Here is an 11896-nt window from a genome sequence, read left to right as displayed (position 1 = left end):
ACACGGGCTCCTCCTTGAAGCGGTAGCATGGCGGGGGATGGCGGCTCATCCTTAATGGGACGTGGTGGCAAGGGCGGCGCCGGGCCACACTGAAAGGATCGATATGGTTGACTAGATGGGGGGGGGTGAATAGTCAACTAACAATTTTAGCTTTTCTTTACCAAATTAAACTTAGCATCAAAATAGGTTGTCTAGATATGCAACTAGGTGAGCAACCTATATGATGCAACAACAACAAGCACACATGCAAGCAAGGGATACAACACAATATAAGCTTGCACAAGTAAAGGTAATAGATAACCAAGAGCGGAGCCGGTGGAGACGAGGATGTGTTATCGAAGTTCCTTCCCTTTGAGAGGAAGTACGTCTCCGTTGGAGCGGTGTGGAGGCACAATGCTCCCCAAGAAGCCACTAGGACCACCGTATTCTCCTCACGCTCTCACTCAATGCGAGATGCCGTGATTCCACTATTGGTGCCCTTGAGGCGGCGACCGAACCTTTACAAACAAGGTTGGGGAAATCTCCACAACTTAATTGGAGGCTCCCAACGATACCACAGAGTTTCACCACAATGGAATATTGCTCCGTGGTGACCTCAACCGTCTAGGGTGCTCAAACACCCAAGAGTAACAGGATCCGCAAGGGATTAGTGGGGGGAATCAAATTTCTCTTGGTGGAAGTGTAGATCGGGGCCTTCTCAACCACTCCCTAGAAAATCAACAAGTTTGATTGGCTAGGGAGAGAGACGGGCGAAAATGGAGCTTTGAGCAACAATGAAGCTTGGGGAGGGAAGAGGTGGTCTTCTTGGGGAAGAAGACCCCCTTTATATAGTGGGGGAAAATATCCAACCGTTACCCACACACTCAGCCCGCGAGACGCGGTACTACCGCACACGCTTGCGGTACTACCGCAAGGTGCCACGTTCTCTATAACATCTAGTTGCGGTACTACTGCTCATGCGGTAGAAGCGAGGTGAGGTCCTATTGCACTAGGCAATGAGCGGTACTACCGCGCACCCCTGCGGTACTACCGCAGGGCAGGGCTCAACCGGGCTGGAAAAAACACTGACGAAATAAATTACGTCCGTGACTACTTCCGCTGAGTTTGGGACGTGCGAAAATCCGACACGATATTACCGCTCGCAGGGAGCGGTACTAACGCGTAGGGGCGGAAGTAAAAAATTACTTCCGCGCCTACTTCCGTGCGCGCCAGCGTTCTGGGCTAGAGGCAGCGGTACTACCGCACATCGCGGTACTGGCGCTTCCCTGAGCGGTACTACTGTAGACCCCTGCGGTACTACTGCTCCCTTGAGCAGTACTACCGCACGCCACAGAAGCTATAGCACTTGGAAGCCTTCATCTCGCAGAGACAAGGATAAACGGATGGTGCTCCAATGAAGCGAAGGAAAGGTGGTGCAAAGGAACAAATGTGTACGTGTTGATTCCACCCTAACCTTTCCGAAGCGGACCCCCTCTTAATAGTACGGCTTTCCTACGACTCAAATCCACCGAAAACAAACGTAGAGGACCGCCGTCTTCGATAGGCTCCGAGGGGTACCGAATCGTCCTGTGCCTACACATGAGATATCTGAAATGCTCAATGCACATGATTAGTCCGCAAATGCACTGTCATCAATCACCAAAACTACATAGGGAGAAATATGCCCTTACACACACTCTCGGAGCGGTCGCTCCGTCATCAGCTCCATCTCATGGATGAATTCCTTGTTCGTCAGAGCGGCCTCAATAGGAGGCGCGGCTGCTGCTTCGGCGGCACCTGATCCTCCTCGTCGGAGGAGGAGTCGCCCGTCGTGGAGGCCGAGTGCCCCGGAGAGCGAGGGCGTTGGCGTCATGAGCCTGACGAAGATCCACGGCTGCCGCTGCCTGCCGACGCGGAGAACCAAGATTTTAGCATCGCCGGAGGAGGAGAGGCTCGGGGAGGAGGAGGAGCTTGGAGAGGAGGAAGTGTGGATGTGCATCGCTGGAGCACGGCTTATATAGCTGTGGCCAGGCCATGCGAGTGGACGGCCAGCCCGCTGCAATGCGGCACGGCGGCTGGAATTGGTTTCTCGTGACGCGACGTCCGCATTGAAGCAGCTACGCCCAAGAGGTCGTGTCGGTTTGTGCCGCCCTCCCGCCCGATCACGCCGCGTTGCTTCAAAGCCGGCCGCTATGTGCTCTGGCCAACATGAATGCAGTGCAGGAAGCGGCATGTGTTGGACGGAAAGCGCGGGAGAGGCCGGAGGGTGTTTGGATGGGCCAGGGTTGTCAGACGCTTGCAAAGGTCCACCCCCCTCCCCCGATTTGTTTCCGGTTTGCTAGAAAAATGATCTCCGGACCGCCGAGCGGATCGATACATGAACGCGTTGGATGGCAAAACACGTTGAGTCCGTACGGTTGTGGGTGGTTTGAGAATCGGTGTTGGAGATGACTAAGTGCAGCATTGCTCGGCTAGGACTAGCCACGCCAATACTCGAAAAAACGGATGGCCTTAGAGAGATTCATAATGCACAATCACAATGTCTCTGAAATAAATGACTGCTTACCTTTAATCTACCCCAAATGAGAAGTATGTATGAGTGGTGATGACATCCACGCCGGTCGGTCTTTTGAATTCGTGAGTTCAAACGAAAATGTTGAACAAAGTGGACGGCGAAAACACTTTAAAGAAGCAGTCCTTGGGCAAAGGAGGGAAGGAAAGCAGAGGCTGGAATTAAGATCCTTCCGTGTAGAATGCCCTCTTCAACTTTCATGGTCTTCCCCACGACCAGACCATGCAAGACTAGTTAGAAAATGACTGCTCGACCAGGCAATAACCAACATTAAGCCAGTAATTAATCTAGTCCCCAGGATGACCAAAGACCCGTTCTCTCTTTCGTACCCGCTGCAGCCTGCTAACCATGTACGTGCCACGCTGTTTCCTTCGTAGTAGTATATGGTCGGGGGTGGTGCCCTTACTTATACAGCTCGTACGCGTGACACGAAATCTTGCGCTCACTTTGCTTTACCTCGTACACATATCACAAATTCATCCTTGCACCGCATTCACGAGAGGTGGTCCTCCTCTCCATTAGCACGACTACTGGACTACCTGACCTTGATCATCGTGAAGTCAAGACATATCTACGATCTGGGAGGGATGGATGACGCGCTGTCGCAGATTAGCCAGGCGTTCCGGCTCGCCGGCGAGCTCATGGGTGAGCTCCAGGCCAGCCAGAACGGCCCGGCCTACATCGCCGCACGCTGCCACGACATTGTCCATGCCTACAACAGAGCCATCCGCATGTTGCAGCACTACGGCGTGGGCGAGGTGGCCGCAGCCGCGCCGCTGGACATCCTGCGCCCGTGCAGCACGGATGAAGCCGGCGCCAGCCAGTTTCTCGGAGAGACTCCGGCGCATTTGGCCCACCGGAAGGAGCCATTCCACATGCCGGCCGGCGTGTTCGGTGCGCGAGTGGCGCCACAGCACACGATGTGCGCGGGCGCGGGCGTCGGCACGTCCGGTGGCCCGATGAGGAGGCTGCCGTCGTCCAGGTCTCCGCCAGCGGTCCAGCCACGGCAGGGCAGGAGGAGGTACGTAGGCGAGCCCGTGCTTTGTTCTGGCAATCGTTGCATTTTGGGGGTCAACGGTTCAAACGCGCAGACCATTTACCACGTCATGGCCCAGAAATGCCAGCGAATTTTCCTAGTCCCCCGCAGCGAACGTTCACTGCGACAGCGGCGTAGGGGCGAATTGCTCGGCGAGTCACGGGGCTTTAAGAACTACTCCCTCCGCTAAAGTCAGTACAAAATTGGATCATCTATTTTGAAACGGAGGTTACTATCTTTATATCAAAATATAAGATGCTTTTGTAGTTTAATTTGAACTAAAAAAAATTCTTATATTTTGGTTAGGGGAGAGTAGAAGGAGACCATGCTTTGCCACATTTTTGTTTTCTTACAATGACACTATTTTCTTTACTTTTTGAACAATGATCAGGGAAGAGGATCCCCGTCTGAATGCATTACTTAAAAAGGTGTTTTCTCCGTTTGATAATGTAACATATTTTTTGACTCTACACTAGAATCAAAAAACGTATTACATTATGAGACAGAGGGAGTAGTTTATAAATTTGCGATAGTGCACGAGGAGAGGTACATACACCGTGACATGATATCAATCTTGTGTTATTGTGACCTAAACCTACCGATCCAGTGTGAAAAATCAGAGATAATGTTTGGAGATGGTGAGGGCAACTGTTGCCTAAATGTCGTGGTTGAGGGCTGTGGGGTGTTGCACACCCCACATAAGGTCGAAGAAAGTTGGCGCAGGCAACACTAGTCATATTCAGAAATGCACAACTACTAGGTATATCACGCCTTGAAGGGGTCATCATAGGTGAGGTAGGCGAGTCGTGGACGATACTCTTTCGTTGTAGGTTAGCCTCCGAGTTGAGACGATCTCGGAATAGTAGCCACCTGAAGATCTGTACCTTCATAGGTACCTTGGAGGACCAAATGTAGTGTCCGTTGTGGTTGAGTTGTGTCTCAGCGGGGAGAAGTCGATATGCGTACATGAGGAGAACGTCCAACTGTGGGTGAGATATCTGTTATTGGTGGCGTCGTTAGGTCGGAAGTACTACAATGATGAGATATCATCGTCGTACTCGGAGGTAACCAAGGTAAGGCTGTTTCGTAGGTTAGAAAAAAAAATCCATGTTGGTTTCTTTATCAGATCCATGTGATGGTTTTTATTCCGATTGTGAGTTTTTCATGTTGTACCTTCTCTGGTTTTGGTATGGGTGGCTTCTATCCGAAGCATATACATAGTTGAAGATAATGACCTTTCACGCACGGACAATTACCATCAGTTTCGTCCTAGTAAACGGAACTTGCTTTAGTTTTCATGATTTGTTTTGTCATCACAAAGTGTCCTCTTCTAGAAAGAACCAAACGATTGCAATGGTGTCCTCCTTGTACACCGATGCGTCCAATATCCCCCAGCGACAAGAGGGCAACGTGACAACGCAACTATTTTAGATATCATTCTTGAGATACCTTCAAACGTGTGCATATCAATGTGTGGAAACCTAAACACCTCGCACATGCCATCATTTCCTTCCTCCCCTTATCCGCAACACAATGACACACGGCCGAACACATTCGAGTAACCAAGATGTGGTCAGGAGCTGTAAAAAATATTATTTGTCAATGACATATGATGGTGCCCCGGATTAGGGGTCTCTCACCACGTCGGTTCCTGACCTGGTTGGCCGGGCTAAGAACCCCTAGGTCAGTTCCGACCTGAGCCCTTTGGGCGGCCCATGACGCTATACAACGGAGAGTCAGGAAGCATTGACGTTCAACATGAGGAGTCTGTATCCGTGGAGGACTCTCCACCGACGTAGCAGATTAGGACTCTTGTAATCATAGCCCTCGGTATTTAATACTCCTTCCATTCCTTTATATAAGGTGTATTTATTTTTTCAAAAGTCAAACGAGTGCATGTTTGACCGAGTGTTTAGAAAAATGTATCAATATCCATAATACAAAATTTAAATCACTTGATCCATCATGAAAAGTTTCATATTTTATCTATTAGGTATTGTAGATGTTGTTATTTTATTCTATAATCTTGGTCAAACAATCAAATGGTTGACATGCACGAAAATCAATACACCTTATATTCTGAAACAAAGGAAGTATAAACTGGGGCTTGGCTAGTCGATAGAAAAACCCTTACACACATTAGAAATCATAAAATCTCCTAGTAGTTTTACATGTACTTTGTACACATCCCAACACAATAAAACACAAGCAGGACATAGAGTTTTATCTTCCCAGAGAGCCTAAACGTGGGTAAATCCTGTGTTCTTGTTACCATCGTCCCAAAACGCCTAGCTTAGGATCCCCTACCAAGAGCTTTGCCGAATTAAGCTCCGACTACGTAAATGGCTCACATCGAATCCATAACTCAGAGTGCTAATAGCTTGCTATTTCTAATGAGCTAGAAGATAAAATGGTAAAAATATTGCTTGGTTGATGATGTAAGGCCTACATAAAACACCCATCTTGGAGGGTCAAGAGCTCACCATTTCTAGGAAGCTTAAAAGACCAAAATACACACCCTAGGGTTTAAAGGCGAACTGCTGCACCTTTTTCTTAACACGGAGATAAATATATTACTTAGAGGGCTTGGGACTTCTAATTAATCTATGAGACATCTAGCTAACTTTTGTGCAAGAAATGGTTATAATTTGTTTGTGTTTCCTAATAAGTTAAGCTAATGATGTGTTTTTTTGTTTCTTTTAGGAGGGAAAGCGGGAAGAGGGAGACGGTGTTGGTACCTGCACAGCGGACGGGCAACACCGAACTGCCACCAGACGACGGGTACACGTGGCGCAAGTACGGCCAAAAAGACATTCTCGGCTCTAAGTACCCAAGGTAATGAAAACATCAAATTACTTCATTAACTCATCCCCTTTTGGTGTATGCGTGCCTAATTGCCTCATTCATTATATCAGTTTGTTTCACTCTTTTTTTGCTTTCTCCATCCAAGCGGGTACACTTGCGAGGGCAGCAATAGCGATACATTCACTCCCTGACTAGTCACTAGTCAACAACCCCACAATCCCCATTGTTACTACACTTCCAAAAAGATTTCGTACGAAATTGTCTCACCACGTAATACGACATCCTTTGTTTTGATATTCTCTGCCCCTGATAGCAAAATTTAGCGCTAAGTTGGATTTCATAGGTGTAGCCTGCATATGTAACAATTTTTATCCCCATTTGTTGCTCTTGCGCGTGCCTCGTTACAATGTGTAAGGGCTAAATTAGTTAGGCATGACCATGCATGCATGAGGAGTCTTCCTCAATCCTCCGTGTACATACCATGAATTAGACCTCCTGTGTTGAGGGTATCATAACAAGTCAGAGTCGTTTCTCAGGTTTAGGATGTCGATGATGCCTCTAGGGGAAGAGTGGTCACGACGACACATGCATGCTGTGTGTAGGGTGTGCGTTGGTATCTTATGGGTGCCGCTCAATGGTTGTGATGGTTTTCGGCCGGTTGTCCTTAATAAACTGAGTAATCTGGTTTTCACTCAGTTTCCCCTAATTAAATGAGAAACTCTTTTCTTCTTAATAAATGTAGGAATCCTGCCATTTCAAAAAAATAACAAGTATCATGCGTGTTAACTAGATAGTTTTGTTGAGGTGACATGCCATTAAATGAAGAAAGAGAAAACTCAATAACATATCACGGTATCGTATCGTATTAAATGATATGTTACTATGTGTCATATAAAACGAGAAATAAGGCCATCTAAACTATTTACCTATGATACTATACACTATGAAGGCACGATACCCCCTTATTACAAGTAGCCTTATACACAAAAGATCTTCATTGCAGACGAACACTTTCAGTTAAGCAACAACCTACATTGTGCATGCATATTCAATTTAATGTAGGATAACGTCCAAAGTAGTGCATGATCTTAATTATACATAGTTGCAGAGTAAGATAGAAATACATAGTTTCGAGGACGACTAGAGATTTTTGGTAGTAGCCACTCTAAGATCCATGAATGCAGTTCTCAACACTCATGCCAACATAGTATGTGTATCATGCATAACTACATGACAATCTTTGTTTATGATGATCAAATTGTGCGCTCAATGTAATCAACAGGAGCTACTATCGGTGCACTCATAAGAACTACTATGGTTGTGACGCGAAGAAGAAGGTGCAACGCTTGGACGACAACCCCTTCATGTACGAGGTGACATACTGTGGCGACCATAGCTGCCTCACTTCCACCACCCCGCTACTCATCCTCCCCACAGCTAGCACCACAACCTCTGCTGCCAACTCTCCGACTGCCGCAACAGGCTCCGGCCTCCCCACCAGAGACCTCCCCATGGAAGCGGCCAAGCAGACGCACTCGGCCACGCCAGTCAAGCTCGGCATTAGTTGGATGCCGGCAAGCTTCCAAGGCATTTTGGCAGGCTCTGTCACTGGCATGGGGACCATCGCCAACATGAAGATGAACGTGTCCACGACACCAAGGGACACGGATTACCCGACGCTGGACCTCGCGGACGTCATGTTCAACTTCAGCGGCAGCATGGACGACATCTTCTCTTCTTATGATCGACATGATACATAGATGGACATCTATACACAAACAATGATATGGATTATTACTTCTCTTAGTAAATGATGTACATAGAGCGCATGATAAGTCTAGTTCTGGTCACTAGCTTGATTTATGCATAGCTATAGCCTTTAGGCGAAGTATGAATGTTCAATTTCTATTTCCATTTTCCTAGTTATAATGATTGGAATTGTTGGTGTGGTCCGTTCACTCATCCCCCAACACTAATCTCATTTCTGCCAACTATCAAACCTAATCAAAGCTAGCATACAATATTGTTGAGTAAACCAAATCTAACCAGATTAAACTATGCTTGCTAAATTTAACTTTGAGTAAAATATTCAATCATCTTGTGGGTGATGATTATTATTGTGCAATTCAATAAGCACTATATTGATGCACACACATGTGAAGTCCGTATGTGTTATTAGATCAATAAAAAAATTGTGAGTTCTCCCATATTTTTGTATGCCATGTTGGTCGGGAGCACATATTGGCGATCATTGGCACTAGGTGCTCTCTATATGATGTGCATGACACCATTAATATTGTTAGCACTGAGGTGTCCAATCTGTCGATGAGAAGTACACGTTGGTTTGAGTAGAGTCGACATTGGCGATCCGACTACAACGAGCGACGACGTTGCGCCTAGGCAATCGCTGAACCAAGTATAAATTTGTTACTGACCAACCGGAACACGTTCAAACTGATTGCAAGGGTCTAATTTCCACAAACAATCAATAACGGACAAGAACCATGATATGAAATCTGGACATTACGAATAAGGATGAACTATTTATGAAATTCCGGGTTCAGTAAACGATCTTAACCTGTTCGTTGGACGCAAACAAAGTATATGAAATTGTAGCTATGAAAAACTCTTAACTAAATAAAATCTGAGTAAATATGTCATAGGTCGGTTTCCTCCACTAGTATAGATTGTAAAAACTGCCTATTGTCTTGCATTACGAATTAACATGGACCTAGTCGAGAAGTAAGACGGCGCAACACCCATGAAAAGCTATGAATGAAAATATGATATGTAATTTTTTATGTTTCGTCCATGTCTTCATACGGTTATTGTGATGGCTTTAGTGTCCTGAAATATTTATTCAAAGTTCCGTTGTCATTCTCTACGTGCTCACATTCACCTTAATGCTCTAATGATCATCTGTCTTGTTCGGGGTAGACCCTATGCAAAGCGTATGAAGACACAAGTGTCCTGGCTGTAGTAGTGAATACATCGTCAAAACCAAGTCCCTTCGCTTATTTGCATATGACGCCTAATAAAAATTAGGTAATCCAAGCGTGGAAGTCACCATGCATCTCATTCACCTCACTCCCACAAGCAAATTATTTCACCCGTGAAAAATAGCCAATCAATACTCACAAGGCCACAACCCCTCCCCCCTCAATTTTAGTGGTAAATGAAGGAAAAAAAAACAAATGCACTAGTGGAGGTGCTGGTTTGGTTACTAGGAAATTAATTATACATGCATGGTCCAATCAACTCCCACTAAAACCTCTATGCACCCGTGCAAGCTCGTTTTCACCCAGCCCAATCCATGTGTGTCTAGGTCATGATGCCCATCCTTATAGCAAGTGTAATAGGATGATGTAAGCTAACTATAAGGACTAAAATATTATACTTTTTACTGAGTTAGATGAGATAGAAGAGGAGACAAAAGTGAAGCGACTGTAAATTAAGAGCTAGTTTTAGTATGGACTCCAAGAAACATTATGAGGGTGTGAGATGTACAATGTATTAACAAAGTAATATTTTTTTGTAACTAACTGCTATATATGTTGGCTATTAGGATGCCTATAGATGACTTGGCAACAAGATATAGCCAACACTTGGCTCTACTATTAACCATGCTCTTAGAGCAAGTGTAATAAGGGGCTTATAGCCCGCTTGAGAAGAGAGGCGTGAGAAAATTGTTGGAAGTGGACTCTCATGCAAGGGCCCAGTTCTATGAGTGCTCCTAGGCAAATGCAATATATATAAAGAAAAATAAACAAAGAACATTGAAAAATCTACTAGTCCAATAGTCAACCATATAACCTACATTACTATGCAGTGTATAGATAATAACTATGTATGACATGTCAGCTGCATATAGCCAAAAAATTACTATATTATTAGTCATGCTCTAATAGTAGGCCATAAGCCTGCTTACATGCCACTTTTCCATGTGAAGGAGAGAGCCAAGAGAAAAGAGAAGGAACAAATTCTCAGGCAAGAACCGGTCTCCACACATGCACCTAGGTAAAACATTAAATGAGGGGAAAGAGAGAGATAGAAAAGGTGAAAAGGTGTACTAAAGTAATAGCCAACCTTACTATACGATTGAGTAATCAATAAGTTACCTTTTAATGCCATGGCAGTTTTATATAGTCCACCGCTGGCTCTACTATTATCCATGGAGCACTCAAAAGTGCATCAGACAGCTGAAGATGCAAAATCGTTGTGAGGGCTCATAGGAGGCCGAGTTTTATTTCTTTTAAGGGCATGGTTAATAGTATAGCCAACTTCTGGCTATATGAAGCTGCCATATCATCTAAAGCCAATATGTATAGTCACTCATACAGTAAGGTTGGTTGTAAGGTTGGCTATTAGACTACTACTTTTTTATCTTCTCTCTTTCTCTTTTATTGTATTTATTACTTTTTCCTGGGGACATGCATATAGCTAGGCTTTTGCATGAGAGCCCACTTCCACCATTTTTTCATGTCTCTCTCTCTCCTCCACATAAGCAAAAGTGCTATGTAGGCGGGTTATAAGCCCACTATTGTTACTTGCTCTAATGTACCTAGACAGAGAGAGTAGTATTCTTTTTCAGGGTTCACAACTAAAGGTCACGATAATCCGTTAGAGGTGCACTTACCCACTTAATTATCTGCACCTAGTTAGCCAGGCTTGCTTTTGTGGAGTACTTTCTTACTTTTCTAAGGCGTGCTCGCGGAGTAATTGACAACCGCGATAGCATGGATACATCAGCATGGTCAACATGACTGGTATGTCTTAGGAAAATGATATAATATAAAAACACAAATCTGATTGTAGTACGTGTTAATTTAGCAGTGCAAGAAGTTCCAACGAGAAATACCCTGAAAGAAAAGGAAAAAGTTACAGTTCACTTTTACGGGCTCTTGTTGATAGACTCAAACACCACATGGTTTAACTTACTGTCATCGTAGTTTGAGTAGGCATCTACAAAACAAATCATCACTATGGTGTGGCCACAAAGCTGCATTGCTGTTCAGATTTGATGTCTTTAGTTTGGCAACGTACATTGTTGCTTTTGTTACTCTAACAAGGCGAAAACATGCGAATTCCTTCGGTCTTGTATGCTTGATTGATGCGACTTGATTTAATTGCAGATTTGAGTATTGAGCGAAAGGTTACACCTACAAGATAGGTTATATATGGTATGGATTCATGCAGAACAAAGACACTTAAAAAAGACGAGCAACAACCCATAAATGCTGTGCGAACGACCATTTGCTTTGGGAGACTCATTCGAGTGAATGTCGCCATCAGTGAGTGTTCCTAAAAAGTAAAAACCACTCCTAAAGAATGTTTTTGAAATTGCCATGTTGTAACAGCGATATTTGCTAGGCTAAGTAGAAATAATTTTCATGCTATAGAAGAAAAAATGTCATACTCTAACAGAGAAAATTGCCATGCGCTTCAAGGATTTGCCGTACTGCAACACAAAGAATTGCCGGACTAAGAAAAGGAGGAAGTTTCCC

The 11896-nt window shown here is 44.9% G+C and overlaps 1 protein-coding gene across 1 annotated transcript; it reads left to right on the top strand.

Moving 5' to 3' along the window:
* Positions 1-3014: 3014 nt before the first annotated feature.
* On the top strand, positions 3015-8152 carry LOC123169322 (uncharacterized). The gene is made up of 3 exons (XM_044587162.1): positions 3015-3572; positions 6291-6422; positions 7675-8152. The coding sequence occupies exons 1-3, from the start codon at positions 3139-3141 to the stop codon at positions 8150-8152; spliced, it is 1044 nt and encodes a 347-aa protein (XP_044443097.1). The 5' UTR covers positions 3015-3138.
* The last annotated feature ends 3744 nt before the right edge of the window (positions 8153-11896 follow it).

This window comes from Triticum aestivum, chromosome 1D (assembly GCF_018294505.1).
Source record: "Triticum aestivum cultivar Chinese Spring chromosome 1D, IWGSC CS RefSeq v2.1, whole genome shotgun sequence".
Lineage (NCBI taxonomy): Eukaryota > Viridiplantae > Streptophyta > Magnoliopsida > Poales > Poaceae > Triticum > Triticum aestivum.
The sequence above is the reverse complement of the archived record's forward strand: the minus strand, read 5'-3'. Positions and strand labels throughout refer to the sequence as shown.